Source organism: Mastomys coucha, unplaced genomic scaffold (genome assembly GCF_008632895.1).
Source record: "Mastomys coucha isolate ucsf_1 unplaced genomic scaffold, UCSF_Mcou_1 pScaffold9, whole genome shotgun sequence".
NCBI classification, from domain to species: domain Eukaryota; kingdom Metazoa; phylum Chordata; class Mammalia; order Rodentia; family Muridae; genus Mastomys; species Mastomys coucha.
Genome location: NW_022196915.1, coordinates 51,868,023 through 51,893,849, shown reverse-complemented (window position 1 = coordinate 51,893,849; position 25,827 = coordinate 51,868,023). Strand labels below are relative to the sequence as shown.

General features: G+C 38.3%; 1 protein-coding gene across 3 annotated transcripts in view; it reads left to right on the top strand.

Annotated features, from left to right (window-relative positions):
* The window catches only part of Fzd3 (frizzled class receptor 3), a 64,815-nt gene extending 39,744 nt beyond the window's left edge, over nt 1-25,071 (top strand). For all 3 annotated transcript variants that reach the window (XM_031363062.1, XM_031363063.1, XM_031363064.1), the window contains 3 exons: nt 5,966-6,114; nt 8,421-8,654; nt 14,412-25,071. In XM_031363062.1, the coding sequence (XP_031218922.1) occupies nt 5,966-6,114; nt 8,421-8,654; nt 14,412-14,625 (597 nt within the window). In that variant the 3' untranslated portion in view covers nt 14,626-25,071. The remainder of the gene's footprint in view (nt 1-5,965; nt 6,115-8,420; nt 8,655-14,411) is intronic.
* The last annotated feature ends 756 nt before the right edge of the window (nt 25,072-25,827 follow it).

Here is a 25,827-nt window from a genome sequence, read left to right as displayed (position 1 = left end):
TAGGATCTCTGCTCGCTCCGGTGGGCCCCGCTCGCTCAGTCCCTGCTCACTCTGGCCCAAAGATTTATTTATTATTATAATTAAGTACACTGTAGCTGTCTTCAGATGCACCAGAAGAGGGTGTCAGATCTCATTACGGGTGGTTGTGAGCCACCATGTGGTTGCTGGGATTTGAACTCACGACCTTCGGAAGAGCAGTCAGTGCTCTTACCGGCTAAGCCATCTCACCAGCCCCTTAAGATCTGATTTATAAGCCTGCTCCGTCCTTGCCATTGTACACAAAGCTGAGGAGGATGTTAATGGATTTATCACAGTGTTTGCCAAGGAAGAGCCCTTTTTTGTTTATTGTTCTGTAAAAACAAACTAATTCTCCCATTCTGATTCTCTTTTAGTCTACATTTGAAAAAGACAAAATCTTGCAAAATTACTTTTTGTGTGATTTGCTTTAGGAAGAAAAAAGTAGTTCTTTTCTTAATCTGAGAGAGAAATTACACTCTGCCTGTGTGAGCATGATCACTGCACTATGCATGAGGGATGTCATCCTTATGCTCACCAAGATTAAGATAGTTCTGTAGAGGTTTAATTGTTTTCCACGTACTGCGTCTGTTGTTGCGTGATCTGTGTGGACAGTGTTGTTTTTCTACTTTCTAGCCATTCTTTGCTGTGAGAGACAGTAACATCAGTGATGGTCAACACCGGTCATGTAGAACTAGATGCAAGTTCAGGATGTTGCCCTTTGCTTAATCAAATATAACCTCTTCATAATGCCAGCAAGGCAATGGATGATAGAATTGAGATAACTATTGTTTTTGTTCTCATTTTGAGCTCTTAGGTAAATTTGGCTTTTGGCAGTTTCTATGGGGTTAGCTAACTAACAGGAGGCAATGTCTGAGCATCAACTAGCAAGTTCTGCTCTCCTTTGTCTCTTTGCCTTCTGACCTCTTACCTGAGAAGTTGGGCCCTTGAATAATAAGATGCAGATTTGTTCTTTAGTCATTAACTTTCACTTTTTATTTACTTAAAGGTTGACAGTGAATAGTCATTATAAAGTTACTAGAACCCAAGGTATAGAACTTCACTACAATTGGCCTCATTGGCTGTTGTTATTTTGTATGAAGTAATTATTTTAAGATGGCAGTCTCTTGTTTAGAAATTCAAAGATTATTTATAAAATGTTTGAAAAGTGAATTTATATTGATTTCCTTCCTTTCAGTGATTGAAGGAAAATCTGGTGGTTGAAATTCTACTTTATTATACATTTTCCACAGTGGCACAAATAAATTGATGGTCTAAGGATGGGAGCATAAAGATTTAGAGAAGAGGAGAAATTATGGAAGAGTGAGCTGCTAACAGCTCTTTACTTGCCCAGCCTTGTGCTGCTTTAATTTAAAGCCATTGCTTTCCTGAAAGGAACAAATTACAGTTTATAAGCTGTGCCTGGCGTGCAGGTAGCAGTTAGCATTTCCTGACTACACCCCTGCTCCCCTGCTCTGAATTGCTTCCTTTGTCAGACGTGAGGAATTCACAGCAAAATTTGCTACCCCTCTGTTCCATGGCCTGACCGTCTCTCTGTGCTACATTCTCTTAATTACTATAGCACTATAGTAGGCTTTTATGTCAATAGGGCAAAGTGTAATAAAAGTAAGGGCCGATAAAGCAGCATAATGTAGTAAGAAGTATATAAAAGTTGTAACTGGAAGCTTCTGTTCAAGAACTGGTGGCTATGGGTGTGGCCCAGTAGTAGAGCATTTTTCTGAACATGCAGAAGGCCCTGGGTTCTATCCTCAGCTTCCAAGAAAACGACAAAGAAATCCTCCCCACCCCATGTTACTTGCATGACAGTCTGCCTAAACCTGACTAACAGTTTATTTTCATATGACTTTACATGGTTATAGGCTTGATATGTCATTGTTTTGTGATTAACTTATTTTTAAAAAAATGAAAGCTAATTCAGCACAGTATGTACCTCCATTAGAAAAACAGAGATTTTTCTTGGTAAGGAAAAAGAGCTAAATTCAAAGAGCTGATTCAAAGCCAAAGCCTTAACAGTGTAGGCCACCAAGTAATGTGATTATACCTTAGGCGGTTTCCTTTTTATTCAAGTCTTTCTCTCCTTAATATGAGTAATTTTTTTTCCATTTACTTCAACAGAATTTGAACCTCGGGGCTTTGTTATGGTTATGAATTTAAATAGGAAAACCAAGATATAGGTGAATGTTTTTCATATGATACTTAAATAAAGCAGTACTATTGGCTAAAATTAGAGGGATTGTGGAGACAGTGTTTAGAAGATAATGCATATAGTTTGTTTGTAGCTAGCCAGGCTATTGTACAAAAAGAAAAAAGTAGTAGTCAAGATAGATGCTGATGTCATCTTTGTCTGGAATTCTCCTTAGTTTCCTAGATGACAAGCCAAAGAAATACATCAGATGAATTGAGTCATTAGGGTTCTGTGATTGTCTGTTTTGAATGTCAGCATGATGCAGTCTCTTCAGAAACTACCCGGGAAGAGAGTCTCAACAAGGGACGCTCTAGATATGTAGGAACCAAGCATGTGAATGGCGTACACCTGTACACATAAAACAAGTGGATATTTTTTAAAATGTATGTTGAAGCTGGGCATGGTGACATATACCTTGAATCCCAGCAGAGGCGGGTAGATCTCTGAGTTTGGGGACATCCAGGGCCACACCGAGAAACTCTCAAAACAAACAAGCAAACAAGAAAAATGAAAAGTTGATGGCTCAGGCCTTTAATCTGAGCACCTGGGAGACTAACAAGACTGCAATTGAAAGGCCAGCCTGGGCTACACAATAAGCTGGACAGGCTAGACCAGAATAAGATCCTTAGAAATACAAATACTGTACCTTATCAGAGAATGAATATTAGATTATATAGGGAGATATGTGTAAATCTGGTATGTGTATAAATGCATTCTGTAAATTTCAGGTACTGGTTCATTTACAAAACTTATTTTCTATCTAGTTGATTGTTTTTGTATCTTTATATCTTTAAAATTTTTATGATATAAACTATATACTACAGACTACCTATCAATGTAATTATTATAGAATATATATTGATGTGTGCCATGACCAAATGTATATTTTATTTTATGAATTTTTAGCATTTCATTAGAACATTTTAAAAGTTTTTTTCTGATTAAATACTTTGTCAATTTTAAATATACAAGTAACAATTTTACACTTAAAAATTTAAAAATACTAGCTGAGTGGTGGTGGCACACGCCTTTAATCCCAGCATTTGGGAGGCAGAGGCAGGCGGATTTCTGAGTTCGAGGCCAGCCTGGTCTACAGAGTGAGTACCAGGACAGCCAGGGCTACACAGAGAAACCCTGTCTCAAAAAACCAAAAAAAAAAAAAAAAAAAAAAAAAAAAAAAAAAAAAAAAAAAAAAAAAAAAAAAAAAAAAAAAAAAATTAAAAATATTGACCCAGGCATAACGACACATTATTTTAATTCTAGTTCTTTGGAGGCAAAATTGGGCAGATCTCACTTAATTCAAGGCCAGACAGGGCTACATAGCAAGACTTTGTCTAAAAAACAAAGCCCCAAAATTTAAAAACAACAAACTGTAAACTGTGCTCAGAGGAAAAGTTTCTCTTCGTCAGTATAACTATGACTTACATTCTATATGATTTCTAGATACTTTGGTCCTATGTTTGCTAATTTTCAGAGATGTCTACCCCCAGACCCTGTCTGCAGTCAGTGAAGCATACCTCTTGTGCTCATCAAAGCCTTTGCTTTGAATTAAATAGTCTTTGACTTGGTTTTGATTAATAGACTTCTACAAAGGTGATTGACTCTGCATGAACCTGAGGAACTCATATGGAAAAAAGGATCTTGTTCCAGATTTGCCAAGTAAAATTGTAGAATACCTGCCTCAAAGAAAGGATGACAGGAGGATAAGAGAGAAGGCAAGACTGGAGGCACTCTTGGGATGAGTATAGAGATCTTAATAGGGGCTATGTAGAAAATATTTTAAAGAATGTTCATCTCCTGAGCAGTGATCTTAGTGGGGCTGAGTAGGCAGATTTTAGGAGGTAGTGTTGCTGTTACCTGGCAGGGGGCTGGGTGGGACCAGGTGGAAACCTAGAAAAACATCCAACAGTCTTAACCATCAAAACACGGAGGTCTTCCCAGGTAACATAAATGCTGACAGGCTGATTTTAACAGGTCCTGTTAGCTACTTAAAAATAAGTATGTTTAAGAGTCTTCAAAATATAAGTAAAACAATGTTTAGAAAAATGATAGTAATCAGGATACACAGTTCAATATCAAGAACTGATTAAGCATAATAGACGTGAAATACAAAGTTACAGAGTTTAATCAGCAGATGACAGTAAAGCCTAAAGTCAACGTGGATGAAGAGAGAATTAATAATTCAAGTAAGAAATGATTCTGAAGAGTTTGCAGTGAGTACAGAATAGAGAAAAGTCTTCAAAACTGTGTAAAGATAACAGTTGGACATTAGGAAAGATTGGGAGGTGGCTGTGAGAGTGACTAAGTGATGGCCTAAGGCTAAGAATGGCTTCCAACTTCGCAGAATTACTGATGTGGTTAAAGCCAGGCTGTGGGGGTGCACACCTTTGATCCCAGCACTTGGGAGGCAGAAATAAATAGGTAGATGTCTAAGTTCAAGGCCAGTATGGGCTATAGAGTGAGTTCCAGGACAGACAGGGCTTCACCGAGAAGCTCTGTCTCAAAGAAAACAACAAAAACAAAAAACTGGTTGAAACAACAATCAGAATACTAGTGATAAGTAAAAATCAACTACAGGAGGAGTATTGAGTGCAAAGTTAAAGATGACCAGAGGCCAGAAGTCTCTAGAGGAAGGAAGGGGCTTCTCCAGCAGCAATGAGAAGTGTACACAATGGACTTTAAGATGCTAACAGATGTTAACTCTCTGTCCAAGTGTCCATTCAAGGTTAAGGGAAGAGCTGCTTTTAGACAAAAGTTTGGCATACTGTACCCAAGAAGGCATCCAAAGGCATTATGTCAGCGGGAAAGGAAGAGAACCCAAAAGGAAAAATCTGTAGTTTGGGGCACATTTAGCGATGATAAAATATTTTTGTGAAAGTTAGTCTGAAAACTTCAAAAAATATGCAAAAGATAGCTACAAAGAGAGTGCTATCTTGTGAAGGGGATGGTGGCAGATTAATTTCTTCCAAATAAAACCAAGCATAAGTAGCCAGGTATGATACCTCATTCCCTTAATCCCAAGCCCTCAAGAGGCAGGTGGATCTCTGTGGGTTTGCGGCCAGCCTGGTCCAAGTATAAAGTTCTGCATACTTACAGGGATACGCAATGAAACTCTGTCAAAAATACATATGATTTATTGAGTATCAGGCATGTGTTGAGCACTGCTTAAGGCCCTGGGTGTAAAATGTTTGGAGGGCAAGGGAACATCTGTCTTTACATTTTAGTATTGCTTTTAAAAGACACAGCTAGCCCAAACATAGGACTTGGGGGCAGGGGACAGAAGTCTGTCAAGAGGGGTTGGGAATCCTTGAAAACATGTTGATATAAGAAAATAGCTAGTGATGGATAGTGTTAAAGTTAGACTTTAAAATGGTAAATGAAAGAGCATTAGCAAAGTAAGACAAATGGTAGTAGTGCATCCTCCCTTACCAGCAGAATACAAAATAACAGTTGACAGGATAAGAATAGGCAGTTTCACAGTCCTGAGAGTGTCTAATGTATCTCTGAAAAACTGAAAGGGAGACAGAAAACTAGTCAAGAATGTAAGATTTAGGGTTAGAGAGATGGCTCAGTTAAGAGTACTTGCTGTTCTTTCGAGGATCCAAGAAAATTATTTTTAGAACTTTATAAGTGAAAATTCTATATTTGTAACTTAATTTCATGGTTGTATTTTATGTTTATAATTTCTATAATTGCCTTTAATAGATACACATATTTAAGATGATTTTCTTTACCTCCCTGCAGGTTACTCAAATGAGTCGTCCAGACCTGATTCTCTTTCTGATGAAGTATCTCATGGCTCTCATAGTTGGGATTCCCTCTATTTTTTGGGTTGGAAGCAAAAAGACATGCTTTGAATGGGCCAGTTTTTTCCATGGGCGTAGGAAAAAAGAGTAAGTTAATGAGTTCTCACAGTATTAATACAGCTCCTCTGTGTGTGTGTATGTGTGCGCGCGCGCACTTGTGCACACGATCTCTCTGAACTTGAGAAGTATTCTCAGGAGATTGTAACTTTATCGGCAGTGACTAGTAACGTTGGCACAATAGCATAATTTAAAACAACTAGCTGGGCACAGTGGCTCATGCCTGCAATCCTTGTTATTGATTAGACTAAGGCAGAAGGATTAAGAGTTCCAGGTTAGACTGGGCAACATAGGAAGATTCCATCTTTAAAAAATCAAAACTGAAAATCTCGTTTTGAGAAGATGGTTGAGTAGAAGCATGGAAGTGCTTCAGTATTCCAGTCCTTTAGATTGGAATTGTGGAGCAGTCAAAGGATAATTTTCTTAAAACTAGAAACAAGTGGATGCTTTTTCTCTTCATATTTGCCTGGCCTTCCTAACTTCCTGTGAAGGCTGGTGAGTATTCTCATCTTTTTTCAGATGAGAAAGCCAAGAGCAGCATAAATGCTTGCCATGTCACGCTGTTCAGTGTAAGGGGAACTTCAACTTCTGTCAGAGTTCCCATTGCTCTTCCACGTCTGTCAGACATGTGAAGAGATAGACTAACATGCCATTCTAATTCAGTTCATGTTCAAATTTTAGACCTTGGTTTTTTGTTGTTTGTTTGATTGGTTGGGTTTTTTTTTTCCCTTTATTTTGTTTTGAGACAAGGTTTCTTTGTATAGCCTTGGCTGTCCTGAAACTATCTTTCTTTCTTTCATCTAATTGTAGTCTGAAGCTATTGAAAGATTAGTTAAGAGTGATCATAGTAGATAGTATTATATTCCTGATTTTAATGAAAGGATTTGTAGTTAGCCGGGCAGTGGTGCACATACCTTTAATCCCAGCACCTGGGAGGCAGAGTCAGGTGGATCTCCAAGTTTGAGGTCAGCCAGGTCTACAGAGTGAGTTCCAGGAGCCAGAAACCCTCTTTCAAAAAAAAAAAAAAATCAAATAAATAAAGATATTTCTAGTGGTTGTTGGTGTTTCATTAAATATTTTGCTGCTTTTGGAGTTGACATGTTTTCTCTCTGTAAGAACTGATTCCTCATCTATTGGTGTCCTGTTATAATTTTGAATATCAAGAATAACGTTAAGTGGACTAAAGAATCTATGTAAAATACTCCTCAGATACCAGTCTCTAGCCTTTCAAACCAATACTGGAAACAGCAGCAACAGTAGCAGTGCTGCTGATTTGAGAACTTACACATATTTTTTCAGTATAAGATTCACTCCTTAAATGTTGGTGTTGTTTTTTAAATTAAGCCATTTAATTTTAACTTTAGCTGAGTCTCACAGACACGTTACAATGATTTAGTTTGATTTTTGTTAATTTAGTTATTGCTTTGTTCAACATCATGCACATCTATCTACTCTCCACCCTTTCATAGCATTTTAAAACCTTCTTTGTTTCTTTTGAGATAGGGTTTCTCTGTGTAGCCCTGGCTGTCCTGGAACTCATTCTGTAGACCAGGCTGTACTTGAGCTCAGAGATCAGCCTGCCTCTACCTCCTGAGCACTGACATTAAAGGCGTGAGCCACCACTGCTTGGCCACTTTTAAAAACTTTTACCTCTGTAATTTGTCCCTTTAAATTGTTTAGGACTTCATTGAATATTTGCTTAATTTAGTTTTTCATATTACTTTGTTCTAAGGTTGACCACTCATGACTGTTCTAGTACTAGGCAGGTGTTCCTGCCACAGAATCAAGATGGAGTCTTAAAAATGCTCTTGCAAGTTAAAATTTTACCAAGTTATGATGAGGCATCACAAAAACAAAAAACCAAAAAAACAAACAAACAAAACCCCACTATTTTCTATCTTATAATTATTTTTAAAAATATTTTGGGACCTGAAGGATCACAAGTGTCTTTAGCTGAAAGGCCCTTTACAAACAGTGGACTTACCAGCCTTCTTTTCATAGATAAAACAAAGGAAAGACCAGGATAGTGACTTTTGCTGAGACTGTGCTCACAGATTTGCAGCTGCTGATTTAGGGGTGTAAAAATGACCTTGAACTCCTGATCCTTCTATCTCATCATCCCAGATGCTAGGATTACTGGCATCAAGCCTAGTTTTTGGCAGGGATTTTTGTTATATTCTATCCTCTGCCAAAATTGTTACTCAGATTGGTCCCAAAGACTTAATTTGAGGAGCAGTTAACTTCAAGACTAGTATCAACTAGTAGAAATAGCAGTATTGTTTGTTGGTCTATAGGAATGTTAGTTTGTATCTTAACCCTCCTGTTGTCTCATCTAGGATAGTGAATGAGAGCCGGCAGGTGCTCCAGGAACCTGACTTTGCTCAGTCACTCCTGAGGGACCCAAATACTCCAATTATAAGAAAATCAAGAGGAACTTCCACTCAAGGGACATCCACACATGCTTCTTCAACTCAGCTGGCCATGGTAGATGATCAAAGAAGCAAAGCAGGGAGTGTCCACAGCAAAGTGAGCAGCTACCATGGCAGCCTCCACAGGTCACGTGATGGCAGGTAAGTTCTGGGAGCAACCTAGTTTATGTATTCAGTTAGAAACACACAGATTATGAGACAGGAGCCAATTCTGAAGCAGAAGTGGAACATTATTAAGCTTTTTAAACTTGGGTTTAGTTGTTCCAGATTATGAGATTTAAAGCCAAAGGACTTTAGGGTTTAGACCCGATGCAAAAGCAGTATGAAATAGGGCACTGAGTGGAGGGAGATAAGAGAAGGCAGACTGCTCAATTTAGAAAGATGCATTTAATTGAGTGGTAGCGGTGCACATCTTTAATCTCAGTTATTGAGAGGCAGAGGTAAGTGGATCTCTCTTGAGTTCGAGGCCAGCCTGGCCTACAGAGTTCCAGGATGGCCATGACTACAAAGAGAAACAAAAACCAAACCAAACAAACAAACAAAAACAAAGAGGAAGGGGGGAGGAAGAGGAAGAAAACTAATTAATTAATTAATTTAGCCAACATTTCCTATACTGGTGCTGTGTGAGCCTCTGGGAATAGAGAGATTATGTGCCATGAGCTTTGCACTTCATAGGTGTCCAATCTAGAAAGGAGGTGTATTCTGTATTATGGTTAAGAGTATGGATCTGGGGAGCTGTAGAGATGGTTTAGCGATTGAAATTACTTGCTGTTCTTCCATAGGGCCTGAGTTCAGTCCCCAGCACCCACATCTAGTGACTGAAGACCATCTGCAAGTCTGGTTCCAGAGGATCTAACATCTCTGGCCTTTATAGCAACCTGCACACATGTGCATGTACTCTCATGCAGACATGCACTCACTTATACATAATTAGAAAGAACAAAAGTAAATCTTGAAAAAAAAATATCTAGAATGTAAAGCTTAGTTTCCTTAGCTATAGAGGAGAAATAGTAGTAGTAGCCACCGTTTAGTAATGTCACAAAAGTTCAATGAGATAAAGTGCCTAGTCACTAAAAACAGAGCCTGTCTCAGTGTTTGACCACAGTTCAGTTATTAATGTTAATAAGTATATGAACTAAAATATATCCTAGGGCTGCAAAAGTGTTTAGCAGCCATATAGTAAATACTTTAGGCTTTCTAGTTAAAGTTACAACCACTGCTCAGTCCTGCTGTGGCAATATACAGTCAGTTTCCTTATTTATAAAACCAGGATGTAGCATGTGTAGCCATTAAACTGTCAGCCCCTGCTATTTGGTGGGGGTATTTAGGTTTAAACCCAGGGCTTTGAGCATGCTACATTTCAGCATCCCAGGATCCAGCCCTTGTTTATTAGGAGCAGTGGAAGCAGGCACTAGGAGTGATTCTTTCTGGTATCATGGAGAGCATTTCAGAAGGTGCTTAACAGAGAAAGCTTGAGAGAAGCCTGGCTGTGGATTTCTCATTAAATTTGGCTTGGGATACCAGAGCTAGGAACTGTTTAGAAGGTGGCGCATTAAGTCATTTGAGAGAGATAAGAGTTTATCAGAGAGTAGAGAAGCAGGGGGAAGAGCTAGCTGACTTGAAAGAGATATTTTTAAGAAAACTAACATAAATGTTGGAAGGATGGAGAAGAGATAAGAGGAACATTGCTGGGGAGGATTTAAATTATCCAGCCCCTGTGGACATCATTATGGAGGTCCCTCAGAACACTAAAAATAGAACTGCTTTATGACTTACCTATAAGACTCCTGAGAAGATACCCAAAGGAATCTGTCAGCATGATGCAGACAACCCTCTACCCATGCCTGTTGCACCACTGTTCAGAATAGTCAACTTATAGCATCAGCTTATATTTTCAGATGAATGAATAAACAAGATGTTGTGCATATGCACAGTGAGGTTTTATTTAGCCATATGAGTTTTATTTCACTCATTTTAAGCTAGATACTGAAAAACAACTCCTCTGTCTTATGGAAAACCTGAAGAGAAAGAGAGAGAGAGAGAGAGAGAGAGAGAGCGAGAGCGTGTGCACACGTGCACACATATGGGCACAAATAATGTATAAGCTGCTTTAGGATCTCAGAGAAGAGCACTATCTACCTCTGTGACTGTCATCACGGACAGTCAGAAACAGCTTTACAACTAATGGCATTTCTACTTAATAGTGGTCAAAGGAGATACTGGGAATGAAGGACAAGGGAACAGCATGCAGAGCAAGAGTAGGCAGGCCGGGTTCAGTGTCTGGGTTGCCCAGAGCGTGGTTTTGTTTCTCTCTGACAGTGAAAGGATATCACAGGACTTACAGTACTAGAATAATACAGGCTGACTTGACTTTTAGAACCATGTCTCATAATAGTGGGACAAAGGAAAGTATAATGAAACCATCCATTTATAATCTTAATTTAAGATGTTGGTAAGGAGATAGGGGATATGATATCCTTTGGCATGTACTTCATCCGTGAACTCTTAGCAATGATACTGAAGTCCTGATCTATCCTTTTCAGTGATGAACAGTATCAGATGAGAAGTATTATCACAGTAATACTTCTATGTGTATGGCATTCTGTACATAAATACATAGAAAAGTTTGAATTTCTATATTCTAGGAGCACAGAACCTTATAGAAAAGGTAGAGTGCATGCATCTGAAGCAGAATGATGTGGATGCAGTCTGTTGAAGGCATCCCGTACCTGGGTGAGAGAATACGCATCCATAGGACTCTCTTCTCTGCCCAGAACTGTAGGCAGGTGTGAGAAGTTTCAGGATGACATTGAAAGGGAAAGTCTGCACAAGGATTTTCATGATCGATGCAAAAGGCCACCTCTTGAGGACTTGTGTTTCATTCAGGCTTTAACTACATGTTGGTACTGTCTTCTGGCCATCATATTATCTCAAGCTATCCTGACCATGGGTCACAGATTCCCATACTCACTTTGATTCACTACTTGGATAATTATTGGTCTGTGTACTACATACACCTGCCTGTAAACACCACTTCAAAGAATATGTAATTGGGAGTTAGATGAGAGGATGGGTAGAAAAGAAAGTAAATAGGAAAAAGTTTAGGAATACATGACTAAATTAGTACATAGGTGACCTGCAAGGGAAAGCATTGGAGTGGATAACACTACTGAACAGTGTTTGATTTAGTTATTTAGATGAATGATAGCAGATAGTAAAGAGAATCAAAATGGAAATCATCAATTTTTTACTGATTCTGGAATGCTCACACTGTACTGTTAAGGTTTGGCCTATTGCTATGTATTGTAATGCTAAATTTTATACCCAAAGGTCTTAGGCCTAGGAGTGACTTTTTATGTTTACAAGCTTTTGTTGTGCAAACCTTGTCTTTGATTTAAAACTATTGGTTAAATAAACTTGGCTACAGCCAATTACTAGAAGGATTGGAGGTAGGTGGGCTGGAGGGGTGTGTCTTGAGACAGGATCTCCATCTGTTAGCCTTGGTAGGCCTTGAACTTGTAGAGATCTGCCTGCCTTTGCCTCCTCCTGTATGCTGAAACTCAAGTGTGAACCATCAGGTCTGGTCCCTAGGATAGGTTTTTAAGACTTTTTTCAAAGGACTTCTCAATTTTAAACTCTGTAATTAAATGAAAACATCCATTGACAAGCACTGCAATAGCCAGATGGCCACCTCAGTCTCGGTCATGAATCTTTCTTTCAGAGCTTTTAATTTTACAAATGATTCACCTTAAATCATGGCTTTTTTAAAGCAGTAGTCCTTTAGCTGCTTATAATGATTTATTTTGATGACTATTAGAAAGGGAATGAGCTGGGCATGGAGGCACACATCTTTAAACCCAGCTCTTGGGAAGCCTAGGCAGGAGGATGTCTGCAAATTCACAGGCAGCCTGGTCTACATGGTGAGCTCCAGAACAGCTGGGATTACTTAGAGACCTTGCCTCAGAAAGAAAGTGGAAGGGGAAGCAAGCCTGGGGCTCATTACTCCGTGGAGGGTCCCTTGCCCAATATTCCTGGGCTTTACTTCAATCTCCAGCTCTATAAGCAAAACAGACAGACAAAAGCCAAAATCATTTGCTATATTCTGAATTGTTTTTGTCTTTCTTTTAGAGTGATATGGATGAAACCCATGAACATACATCTAGGCCAACGTTGTACAAGTGTACTGCATCCATTCGTTACCCTTGGTGTGGAGACAGGGTCTCATATGTTGCTCAGGCTGGCCTTGAGTACTCAGTTCTCTTGTCTCATCACTGAGTGCTGGTGTTGTAGACCTAACAAGCATTCCTGGCCCTGATCACTTCTAGAAACATTGCCTAAAACATTATCTAAGCGGCCTCTTACCCCTGTGCTATAAACAAACGGAGCATGTCATTCAATTCATCAAGGATACTCAGGACTCTCTTTTACTTTTATTATTCTAAATTATGTTTTTCAAAAGACTATGTGTATGAACAAAAGTATTTTAGAAAAAAATTCTCAACATTCTAAAGTTTGAAAAATAAAATATGGGACTGAAGAGATGGCTCAGTGATTAAGAGCACTGACTGCTCTTCCAGAGGTTCTGAGTTCAATTCCCAGCAACCATATGATTACTCACAACCATCTGTAATGGAATCTGATGGTATGTCTGAGGATAGAGACAGTGTACTCATATACATAAAATCTTAAAAAAAAAAAGATAAAGTATCATACTTATCCTGGAAGAACTCACTATTAAGCCAGAAAGATTGATAAATACCACATGAGCTTTTTAAGTGGATTAGTAAAAAAGATGTAATTAGTTTTCTTAAGCTTGACTGGCCTAGAACTAATAATTCTTTATTCCAGTGTCTGAGGTTTGATGATGATGATGATGATGATGATGATGATGATGATGATGTATACCGTGTTCTGCGTGCATGTATGCCTGCATGCCAGAAGAGAGTGCACCAGATCCCATTACAGATGGTTGTGAGCCACCATGTGGTTGCTGGGAATTGAACTCAGGACCTCTGGAAGAACAGCCAGTGGAAATGTTCTCAACCTTTGAACCATCTCTTCTAGGCTATTGGTTTTTTTCAATTCTTGCCTCTGATGTGGCTCATTGAGTCAGGATTTCAACAAAAGAAAATTTGAACAGCCACTGCTGTGTTTCTAGATAGGAAGACTACCTGTAGTAAGCTGTGTAGCCCAGCTGATATGTGCAAAGCCCAGCTAGGAGTACACATAATCAGCTGATGAGAGAGTTGATTACGGAGTATCAGGATGCAACTTCCAAATAGATATATCGTCTATAAATCAGTATGGTCACAGCTTTAAGCCTGAGGAAAATAATTAAGATCATTTACAGATGATTGTTCAGCTGTTAACTAGCTCAACTAGACAATATGGGCATAGGTGTCATCGGTGCGTGGCAGTTCATTCAGTGATATTTAGCTCACCCTTTATTTCTCCTCTGGTTTCATTTGTTCTTTCTTCCTACCCAAGTCTTTTAGCATAACTGACGTTTGCACTGCTGCTGACTTTACCTCGGCTTGTAGAGTCTGAAGGCAGACTCACTCCCTTTCCTCATCTCTCTGATCCCAGTGTTTTTGAAACATACTTGAGTAAGGAAAGTATCCATACTGAGTATAGCTCCAGTAGGTCAGTCTTACTTACCTTTTGCCCTCTTGCAGGGAATAGGATCTTCATCCTAGACCTCAGTGGATTATCTCTTTCTGTTAGCTACATTGGATAATTCTACAGCATAATGGAATTACTCCAAATAATCATGTCAGTTATTGCCTTCTCACTGTTGATTTACTGAGCACTTCAGTTACTAAGGCATTTTAATGAAAATTATTAGTCCTATTTTCTGATGTGTTCTGTTACCAACTTCAAACCACCTCTCTTGTGCAGGTACACTCCCTGCAGTTACCGAGGAATGGAGGAGAGACTACCTCACGGCAGCATGTCACGGCTGACGGATCACTCCAGGCACAGTAGTTCTCATCGGCTCAATGAGCAGTCCCGACACAGCAGCATCCGAGACCTCAGTAACAACCCCATGACTCACATTACACATGGCACCAGCATGAACCGTGTTATTGAGGAGGATGGAACCAGTGCTTAGTCTTGTCCAAGGTGAAATGTGTGCTGTTGAAAAGCAGGTTTTAGTCTTTGCCTTTGCATGGCTGGCTGCTCTAACTCGCTGTCACTCTGCTTTCTCGGGCAGAGTGTGCCCACTGGGAAAGTAGAATTTTGCTCTTTGTATCACATCAACCTTGGGATGCGAACATATCCAAAACACTAAGAATCATGTCATCACAAAAGTAATTATTTCTAGGCTGTGAAGAGATGATTGTCTGGTAAGCATTTTTATAAACACGATTATTTTATATCTAGAAAAATCCTCTATGTGTGGTGACTGCTTTGTAGTGAATTTTCATATAATATGAACTAGTTGTGAAATGACATTCTGGTAGCTCTGTTAATAAAACAAAGTTTCAGAATTAAAGAAAATTTCTATGCAAGGTTTACTTCTCAGATGAATACTAGGACTTTGTAGGTTTATTTCCACAGAGTGAAAAAAGGAACTGTTTTTAAACTATAGAAGACTTTGATAAGCCAGCAAGGGTATTTTAGCTAATAAGATAACAGTGCCACAGAAGATCTGGTTGGCCTGTGGGAGGTTCTCTCAAAGTCTGTCAGTCTTCCCCCAAGATATGCAGGCTGTGGATGAGCACTGGAGTAAAGGCAGAGATGAGCATTTCCCCTGTAATTGGATTGGTTTTTGTTTTGTAAATATTACTTTTATAGGCTATGCTTTTATAATATCCATATGCATGATAGAAACATTTTAATTTGTGGCCATTTTCTCCAGGAAATAGTAGAAAATTTCATGTTCATATATGTTCTGTGGAGGCATGCAGTAAGATAAGCATCACACATTATAAGGGGTTTTAGTGGTAAACAAATTACAAATGGCAAAATATTTTCTGTGTATTCATTGTCGTATTTTTCTACAGTGAGAATGTGATCTTGCCAAAGCCATCAGACCTTGGTACCCAGGCCCTCCTATAATTCCCCAGTAGCCAGTTGGCTACAGCTTTTGCCTACATTCCTATTTTCTGAATTACTGTGGTTTACAGCTGAAATATATATACTCCAAAATGGTGATCAATCTGGGTTCTTGAAAGTCATTTTAACTAAGTGGAGCATGGTTACTCTTTCTGTGAATACCATTTAATCTAAAAAAAAGTATCAAGTAAAAACCTCTTAACATTTTATCTTGTAAAGCTTAAATGATTTAGGATATGAACTGTGAACTTTATTTGTATGAAATTGATCAGAAAGAAAACTTCTTGAAAATGCTAACATGTTATTCAGAAAACATAAGTGATCCTCGGCCCTGATTGCGGGTACAAATCACTCTGGAAACTCTCAATAGCCAACATCTTTCTGTCAGGTTTGAGTTGATGCTTTAAAAACAAACAGCTTTCCAAGTGATTACTAGCGTAGCCAGGCTTGAAGCCATTCTTTTAAGCTTGCTTTCCCGTAAGGATGGGTTGATGGCATCACATTCAACCATGGCAAGATGGAGCCAGACTCAGTGATACACTTATATTGTTTCCTGATATGCAGTTGTTTCTTACTCTGTTATAATCCACTATAAAATGCAGAATTCTCAGCTCTGATCTCTAGAGAGTCTTACTAATAAATCAAAGGCAGTAGGATTTCACAAACCTGTATTTCTAAAAATACCACAGAAGAGTCTTAGCAGGTTAACCAAGAATCACACTCAGAAAAAAAAAAAAAAATCCCATAGACTCTGGAGAGGTCTGGCTTTGCCATATGCTAGTTTTCAACTTTGAACAAGTCAGCCTCCATGAGCCTAGTTCTTCTTGTTTAAAGATGAAGATAGAAGATGAATATCTCCTCTACCTACCTCAAAAAGTTGTCAAATTGAGATCAAATGAAAACAACAGTCTGGAAGCTCTTTGAAACTGTGAAGTGTTGTGAAATGTGCAGGATTAAGATTCTTGAGGACTAAAGAGCTTTATTGGAGGTCTACTGTAGTATATTTCTTGACACATGTTTAATTCGTGTGTTGCCCTTTAAAACTAAGAGTGCCCACATGACAGAAGAGCCAGTTTCCTGGTAGTCATGATTTATTTGTGTCATGTTACCCATTCTTCATAAGACACATTTGAGCATTTGGACCCAGATGTTTTCTCTTTCTTCTGTCCTCCCAGCTTTCCCCTTGGAACTGGGGTTACCCCTTGGAGAGGCCCGAAGTCCCTTATAACTGATAAATTGTCTATAAACAGATCAATAACTCATGAAGCTTCTGTCTGAGAAGCTCCTGGAACAGCATGAGCAAACCAAAACAAACATCCACAAACAAAAATAGAAGTTAAGATAGGAGTACCAGTTTGAGCTCAAAGATGTCGTCTGCTACCATCTGCATCACTACCGATTGCCAAGTGTTAATTGTTGTCTTTTGAAGTGCGCCAAGTGTAGACAGTGAAGTGAACATTGCCATGAAAGTCTCACCTTTGTGCTTCCAGAGTTTGTGTGTGTCATTGCATCTCCTCTGGCTTCAGCCAGTGGTGATGCATATATGAATAATGTTGGCCTTACAGTCACCTTCACCAAGTACCATTGTTCACTTGTTCTGTGTACTCAGCACAGTACTTTTTGTTCAATTTGGGCCATGCTCTTTATCATGCTAGTATGTGCCAGGTTTTAGGAATCTTTTTTTTTTTTTTTTTTTTTTAAGAGACCATTGAAGAACTACAGCAGAACAATTGATTCCAAATCTTAACCTGTTGAACTTGTCTTGAACAAGTCTGGACAGTTTTCTTACCATATAGGTTACTTTAATTTCTGTTGTGATTGGCATATATTAATACTTAGTGTTTTCTTTGTTCAATTGACAACCAAGAAAATGATAGTGCCCTATAAAATGTTAATATATTATCAAAAGGGATTTGAAAAGAACTTTGATTTTAGTGATATGGTCTTATTCAATAATTAGGCAAAAGATCCAAGGCAGTATTAAGCTCAAAATAGTAATTTGTTTCAGAGAGCAGTTGATGAATAACAATTAGCACAGGGCTTAGTACAGAGTAAGCTTTCCAGTAAATGTTTAGCAAATAACTAAGTACATGGCACTCAGACCATGCGAATTGTTTTTATATGTACATATATATATACATATACATATTTGTGAATTTGTTAAAAATCTGTATAAAGTAAGAATCCTTTTCAGTTTCACACAAAAAACAAAAGGATAGGAGGTTTATAGAACCTAGGCTTATAAGTAAACTCATGATTCTTCTAAGCTTTTTTTTATGCCTTTTTGTGATCAGCTAAAATGAGAAAAGCTTGGCTGTAGAAACAGTTCAGTGATAAAGTGTACTTGCTGCTCTTCCCGAGGACTCAGGTTTGGTTCCTTGCACCCTTGTTCTCACAGTGCCTGTAGCTTCAGCTCTGGGGATCTAACATCACACTTGTAACACACACACAAATACAAAATATGAAAAATGTTTATTTAATTCAACTATGTATAATGAATATACATTTACGCAAATTTGATTGCTGTATATGGAAATGCATTGGCATTTGTGCATCTCTTCCTTGCTTTTCTCCCTTTTCATTTTTTGTTGTTTCAGTCACAAGAGTATTGAGAGAGGCATAGGAAGAGTAAACATTTTTCCCCATTCACCAGACTACAATTGCTTTCTCTAATTTAATTCTAATCCTATGTATCTTTAGTAATTATACTGATACAGAATAATGCTTATCATTTAAGATCCAAATCTGAGAAGAGAAAAAACAATATTAAAAGTCTGTTTAGACCACCACTTTAGTAGATATAGATGTTTAATTAACTTATAGTCAGCACATTATTAGTAAGTATGTGTATTCATTCCTGTTGTCCCTAATTAGAAAATCTGGCTTTAAAGATTTTAAAGTTTCCTCTAATATTTTGGTCAGAGGTCGAGCAAGTACAAAATCCATTGAGTTCAATCTATTTAGATATGTTGAATGATAATTTATCTTTACCTTTTTACCTAAATAGTCACCAGTAATTGCCCTTTTCATGGATTGGGGGGGGGGGTAGAATTGTTTATAATTGACTCTAGTTTTATTATCACCACTCCCATGGTTAAAAATGTTTTTTACTTTCTAATAATTGAAAAGCTTAAAATTTGCCAGAAGTAGTCACAAACATCTTTAATCTTAGCACTCAGGAGACTGAGGCAGGAGAATCTCTTGTGAGGTCAACCTGATCTACATAGTGAGTTCCAGGGCAGTTAGGACTATATACAAAGACCTTGAGCCAGGCAGTGGTGGCGCACGCCTTTAATCCCAGAATTTGTGAGGCAGAAGCAGGTGGATTTCAGTGTTCAAGGCCAGCCTAGTCTACAGAGTGAGTTCCAGGACAGCCAGGGCTATACAGAAAAACCCAGTCTCAAAAAACAAAAAACAAAACAAACAAACAAAAAAAGTAGAAAGAAAGACCTTGTCTCAAAAATAAAGATTAACAAATCTTAAGGTAAAGATAATTAAAGATAAGTAATTTTTATTTATAAATATTCAGTGTTCTGTTATTCTGCTCATTGCCACTAACTATTGAATTAGTATTTTTAATTTTTTCAAGCTTGTTATATTTCCTAAAGCAGGTAAATTTATTATTTTATTAGTAGTATTGTGGCTTTAAGCTTTTTGGTATATAATCAGGCTTGCTCAAATTTGCAGACTTGTAGATGTTTCTTTGTTTTATGTTAACTGGTTTTTAAAATTTAGAACTCAATGGCTTTGTTTTGGCCACGTTTTAATTAATAACTAGTAAGAATGCATTAGGTTATTTTAAAAAATATCCAAGGATTTTTGAGTCAGGAAAGCTGATATCTAGTTTTGCTTCTCCTTTCAATGAGCTCTGTTAACCTCAGACAAAGCATTTTTGTTTGCAGTTGAAAGGAATTCAGGGATTAGATTAGGAGTCTCAGATTCCACCAGACTCTAATTTGTTTCTCCCTAGCCCGTTTTATTACAGTCATTGCTGAGAGCGCACTTGTATTCTCCCATAGACTCTGTTTGCTTGATCAGCTTACTCAGCTGAGGCAATTGGACGCCAGTGTTAGAAAAGTACCCTGCCTCTGGGCTCCATTTCCAGCTCCTCACAGAATAATAGCTCAGCTGATCTCAGACGCTTAGTTAGGTATATAGCCCAGGCTGGATTTGAACTCATGGTTCTCTCATCATTCTTGGGATTTCAGATGTGCGACCATGCCCTAACTTAAGTGATTTTTAAAAGAGAAAAATTATGGATAATAAAAGTAAAAGAAGTTATAAGTACCAGACATGGTTTTTAATGAAAAAAATTTAAACATCAATATAAGTTGGTAAAAGAAATGACATATATATGATATTTGTTCTCTTAATTATGAATCTAGATTTTTTTTTTTAGTCAAGCCATCATACCAAATGCATTCTGTAGAGCTGTAGGGTAGCTCATTGGGAGAGTGAACAGATCGTGACAGCACTGGTTCTTTTCCTAACTAAAAGGCTGTCAGGTTCTACCAACTTTCACATGATCATTATCATTGTTGTTGTTGTTATTGCTATTACTAGTTTGGTTTTTCAAGCAGGGTTTCTCTGTGTAGCCCTGGCTGTCCTGGAACTTGCTCTGTAGACCAGACTGACCTTGAACTCAGAGATCTGGTTACCTCTGCCTCCCAAGTGACAGGCCAAAAGGTGTGCGCGACTACTGCCCAGATTGATTATAAAATCTCTAGGAACTTAAAGAAATGGAATAGAACTCTTTAACTGCCTCCTTGAATTCATCGAATATGTGTAGTTGCAGATTGCCATGGAAAAGTGATGACCTATTTTAAAATATTAGCAGGATTAGGATTTACCTCAGAAATAGACAGGGCCATGGGTTCAGTCCCAGCATTGGAAATAAAACTTATAAAATATTCTTAGAGATAAATGTGACTTGTTATTGTTAATTTGTCCTGACTTTGCAGAAAATACTACCATAAAGTTTCCTTAATTCTCCAATAGGGCCAGTGGGATGACTCAGCAGTACAGGCTCTGGCTGCCAAGCCGGACAGTGGTGATTTCCATTCTAGAGACCCATATGGTGGAGACAACAGACTCCCACAAGTTGTCCTCTGCCCTCCACATGTGGGTTGTAGTGTATATCCACATATAGACACACATGCACACATGCACACACAAACACAAAAAATGTAATAAAAATTTTTAAGTATCCTTTAATAAAACAGAGATTCTCTTGTGAATTAATGATGCTTTCCATGAATTGGATCAAGGAAATCTCACTTGCTGTCTTCTAATTTTATGTGTATGAATGATCTGCCTGTGTCTGTATACCGTTTGAATGCCTGGCACTGAGGGATCCCCTGAAACTGAAGTTATAGAGGGTTGTGAGCCACTATGCGGTTGCTGGGAATCTAACCCCAGTCCTCTGAAAGGTCTCCTAACCACTGAGCCATCCCTCCAGCCCACCCAGTTGGAAGATTGATTTCTTTGCTCTGACTGTCTGCATCCATTCATATGTCTTAAATGCTTTGGACTGTCGACTTACAGTGTGCAGTTGAGTGTGAAGTCTGATGATGTTACGTACTCGTCGTAAGTACATAAGTAGGGGCTTTGTTGCCCCTCACAGCCCATTTGGTTCTGGTGAACAAGCCTAGGGTCTTGCATATGCTTGGCAGCCATTCTACCACTAACTATATATTCATCCTCAGCACCTATTAGATTTCCTTAGCTACAATTAATTTCTTGTCTTAGGTCTGTCACTGGTTTTCAGTAATTAAATTAGACACTCAGTCTCTCACTCAGAGATTCCTATGGCCACATGCTACATAATGATGTTTTAGTCATTTTTAGTTAGGAAACACATGGCAGCCGAAGGCAGGAGGATCACAAGGTTAAGACCTGTTTCAGACATCCTGTCCATACAGCAGTGGTCCCATAGGGTCATATCATTTCATAGGCATGTGATTGGTGAGTGCATGCTCTGATGTTGCAAAATGACCCAGTTGCTTAGCAACATATTCCTCAAATGTATCCTGCCATTAACCATAACTGTTACATTTTTTTTAAAATTGTCTCTAAAAACAACACATTTATTTTCAGTTTTCTGGTTCTTCAAGTCCTTGTTGTTGCATACATTGAATATGAAGTCCAGTTTTAATGAATATTTGGGGATTGATAATGAGAAGTTCTGTAAGAAAAACCAAGTAACCCTAAAGGGGTGGTTTATAGTTATCCTTCTTGTATTTTTCTGTTTGTCTAGCTATCCTCCACCCTCAGTTTTGAGAAGCTGGCATATCTCTTCCTTCAGTCCTGTCTCAGATCATTTTCCCAGAACTAATCTTGTCAGCAGAAGCATTTACTATGAAATCATTTTTTTAAAAGAAATCTGCACAGTAGATTTTTACATTGAGCTGAGATGAATATGCCTTGAAAATAATATAAGTGTGAAATTGTTTAAATCATAAAATGGATTCTCTAGCATGAAAATGTTTGTTTGAGCTAAGTGTAGGGACTCACACTGGAATCCCAGTCGCTTGAGAGGCTAAGACATTTAAGGCCATCTCATGCTGCATGGGATATAATTATAGGCCAACCTGAGCTACATAGTGAGACTGTGTCAGAAAACAAGTAGAGGGAGGAGGAGAAAGGTGTTCAGACTGTGGAAGTTCTGTCAGTGGATGTCATTTCTTGTATATCTTAGCCATGAATTAGAAAAAAAATCTGAATTTTCTTATCATTTCTCTTTTTATAGTACTCCAACTTCCCCAGAACCATCCAGCTTCTCATGTTTTATGTTTGTTTGTTTGTTTGATTATTTCCCCTAGTAGTAGGGCCTTGCCTGCTACCAGAGCCTTGCATATACTAGGCAGGTGCTCCAACTCACCAGACCTTGGTCTTTTCTATCAGGTATCAAGGCCTTGAACTTGATGTATTGTTGTCCAGGGTAGCCTTGAAGCTTACAGTCTTCCTGTATGGGCCTCTGAGTGCCAAGGTTGCAATCACGAGCTTCCCCTGTGCTTAACATCGCTTACATTTTTCCTTCCCTCTTTTCTTTCCTGTGTGTGTGTGTGTGTGTGTGTGTGTGTGTGTGTGTGTGTGTCTGTCTATCTGTCTGTCTGTCTGTCTGTCTGTCTGTCTGTCTCTGTCCGTTCATCCATCCGTTGGTGACTAATGGTGGAACCAGGGCTTTCTTTTACTATCCAAACCTTCTGCTACTGAACCGTATCTCCAGTCCTTTAATACCAACTTCAAACAGCTTTTCTGCTTTTATTTTCAGTTTCTAGGTTTTGGGTTTTTTTGAGTCTTACTTTCTCACTGAAGTTTAAACTTATGTTTCATGATAAAGTATGCTGTTGTCACCTCACCTTCTCCCCCCTCCAGCTTCCAGAGCACAGTTGACTGACAGCTTCAAGCATCATGCTGGCTTATTTTGTTTGTAGGAACTATTACAAAAACTAATTCTTCAAAATTTAAATTTAAATTAGGAAGCATTGTTTTCAAGCCCAGCATGGTAGATACATGTCTATAATCCAGCATACAAAAACTAATTCTTTAAACTTTAAATTTAAATTAGGAAGCATTGTTTTCAAGCCCAGCATGGTAGACACATGTCTATAACCCCAGCATTTAGGAGGCAAGGCTAACTGCAGCCAGAGGATTGCCAGGAATTGACGGCTAGCCTGAGCTACATATCAAGACCCTGTCTCCAAAAATGAAAAGAAAATACTTTTTGATATTTTAATCTGATGGTTTGGAGGAGTATTTATTTAAACATGTATCTATGATTAATAGTAATTTCATTGTCTGTAATACAGACTATCTAAATCCCATATTTATTTTATGAGCTGACTCTTACTTTCTTGTCTCAGCAAACAGCTCTCTGTTGTTCTGTGATTCTTCTGACAGTTGAGCTCAAGATTCTCTCAGTCTGAATAGTTGGAAAATATTCTTCTAAGCATGTGAAATTGCTGTCTTGGGGGGAGTAACCACATGTTAGCGACTTACCGTGTTTTAGAAGAGATGTTAACTTTTCACCTCTGCTCTTCTCAGACTATCAGACGAGACTACATAAACTCTTAGGTCATTTCAAAAACTGCTCTGTCTTGTTGCTGAATTCCTGCTTTTAAAGACATTTTATCAATCTGAAGTAAATGCCTTTGAGAACACTTAAGTTACATAAGCTCTTCACTAAGTCTGTGTTTGATTTTCAAGCTTTTAGAAGCTGACAGACTGTCATAATGTCAAGGGAATAGTTGATAAATACCATGTAGAGGTAGAATAATCCCCAGTATGATAGGTACTCCATTTTTGCTAACTACAGAGTTTTATCCTCCAAAATAAGTGAGTGCTATGTTACACAGCCAACACATTTTCTGTACGCTTTCATCTAAACATTTTCTTTATACTTAGATTTCTGGTTATGGGAACAAAGGTATAGCAATATAAACATACAAATAAGAATATGAAATTCCTATCCAGGAGATTCCCAGTTTTGTGGTCCAAAAAGGTATAAACTAGTTTGTTTCAAACTCAGACTAAATTGCTCCATATTGTTGTGAGTAATTCAGACAGTTGCTAGAAATCATTACTCAGTACCCATTACACTCTTGGAGTTATTCTGGGTGTCTTAGTTTTCGATGCATTCTTGTGTTAGACAAAGGTACTTGGATTTCAGTAGACGAGGTACGCTGCTTCCTCGGTGATGCCCTCAGTGAGCGCTCATTTAGCTGATCTGATTCCCAGATGCTCAGCCTGAAACCTCTCTAGTTCCTGCTTGTTCCAGCTGCTCTGATCAGTATGTCCAAAGTATGACCTACTTCGAGTGCTAGGAAGAAGCAAATTCAGACAATTCATAATAAATTGCCAGTAACTATAATCTTATTATCTTGCTGAAAGAGAACCAAACACATAAACATTGACAGGAAATTCACAGGTGAATACTGTCCAAGCTTGCTCAAAAAACACTTTCCCTGTTTTCTGTTGACAATTTTTCAAGGAATATGAAGGTAGGAAAACTACTCCTTTTCATTATTCTGAAACTTATTTTTAAATAACTGGTACTTAGCAATTTAGTTTTTAAAACACTATTCTGAATTAAATTGCTCAACTGACTAAATTCTAAACCTAACCTTGTTTTATCATACAGACATCTAGTTAGAAAGTGTTTGTGGTGGAGACTTGTATCTTGTGGCATTAGTTCTTCATGTTTCTTCTCCATACATCGGCTAAAGCAGTTCATTTCCAGATGAGCGGAAAGTTGCTGTTGTTGGGGTCTGTGTAGGGCGAGCACACCCAGTGAGAGCATGGGCTGTACTGTCACAGTAGCTGGGTGTGCTCTGCACTCTGCTGTTGTAGATTTATTTTGTTTACAGTAGACTGATGTCAGTTTTGTAAATGTTTTTCTTAGCACTTTAACTGTGAGTGTAAAAACTGATTTTAAATGTAGTGGTTGTATATTTTGGTTATAAATTGGAAATTTTTAATAAAACTAAATAACTTGTTCTCTTGTCTGTCATTTGTATATTATTGAACATAATTTTTTATGTCATCATCCAGACTTAGTGTGACACAGCACGCTACTTCTTTACAAGTTCAGTTTCAGGGGCCTGAAGGGATGGCTCAGTGGATAAGAGCACTGGCCGCTCTTCCAGAAGACCCAGGTTCAGTTCCCAGCACCCACATGGCAGTTCACAATCATCCAGTTTCAGAGGATCCAACATTTTCTTCTGGCCTCACCAGACACCAAGTGTTCATGTGGTACACAGGCTTATGTGCAGGCAAAACACCCATACACATAAAAAAAAAATAAGTTTCTTGGGCTGGTGAAATGGCTCAGTGGGTAAGAGCACTGACTGCTCTTCCTAAGGTCCTGAGTTCAAATCCCAGCAACCACATGGTGGCTCACAACCATCCATAATGAGATCTGATGCCCTCTTCTGGGGTGTCTAAAGACAGCTATCGTGTACTTACATATAAGAAATAAATCTTTAAAAAAAAAGAAAGAAAGAAGTTTCTTTTCAGTATTTTTATTTCTAATTCCATAAGAACCATTAACCTGGGATTTAGAAATATATAAACACACATTGCCTGTTGGGAGAATGAGCTCTGATAACCATTTAGTTTTGAATGAGTGAATTAAATGAATTAATTAAATTAATGAGTAAATAAATTAGTATTTAGTTAACAAAAGTAAGAGAACAAATGATGAGCAGACAGACATGAGTATGGAAGCTTATAGCATCCATCAGACATGATGGTG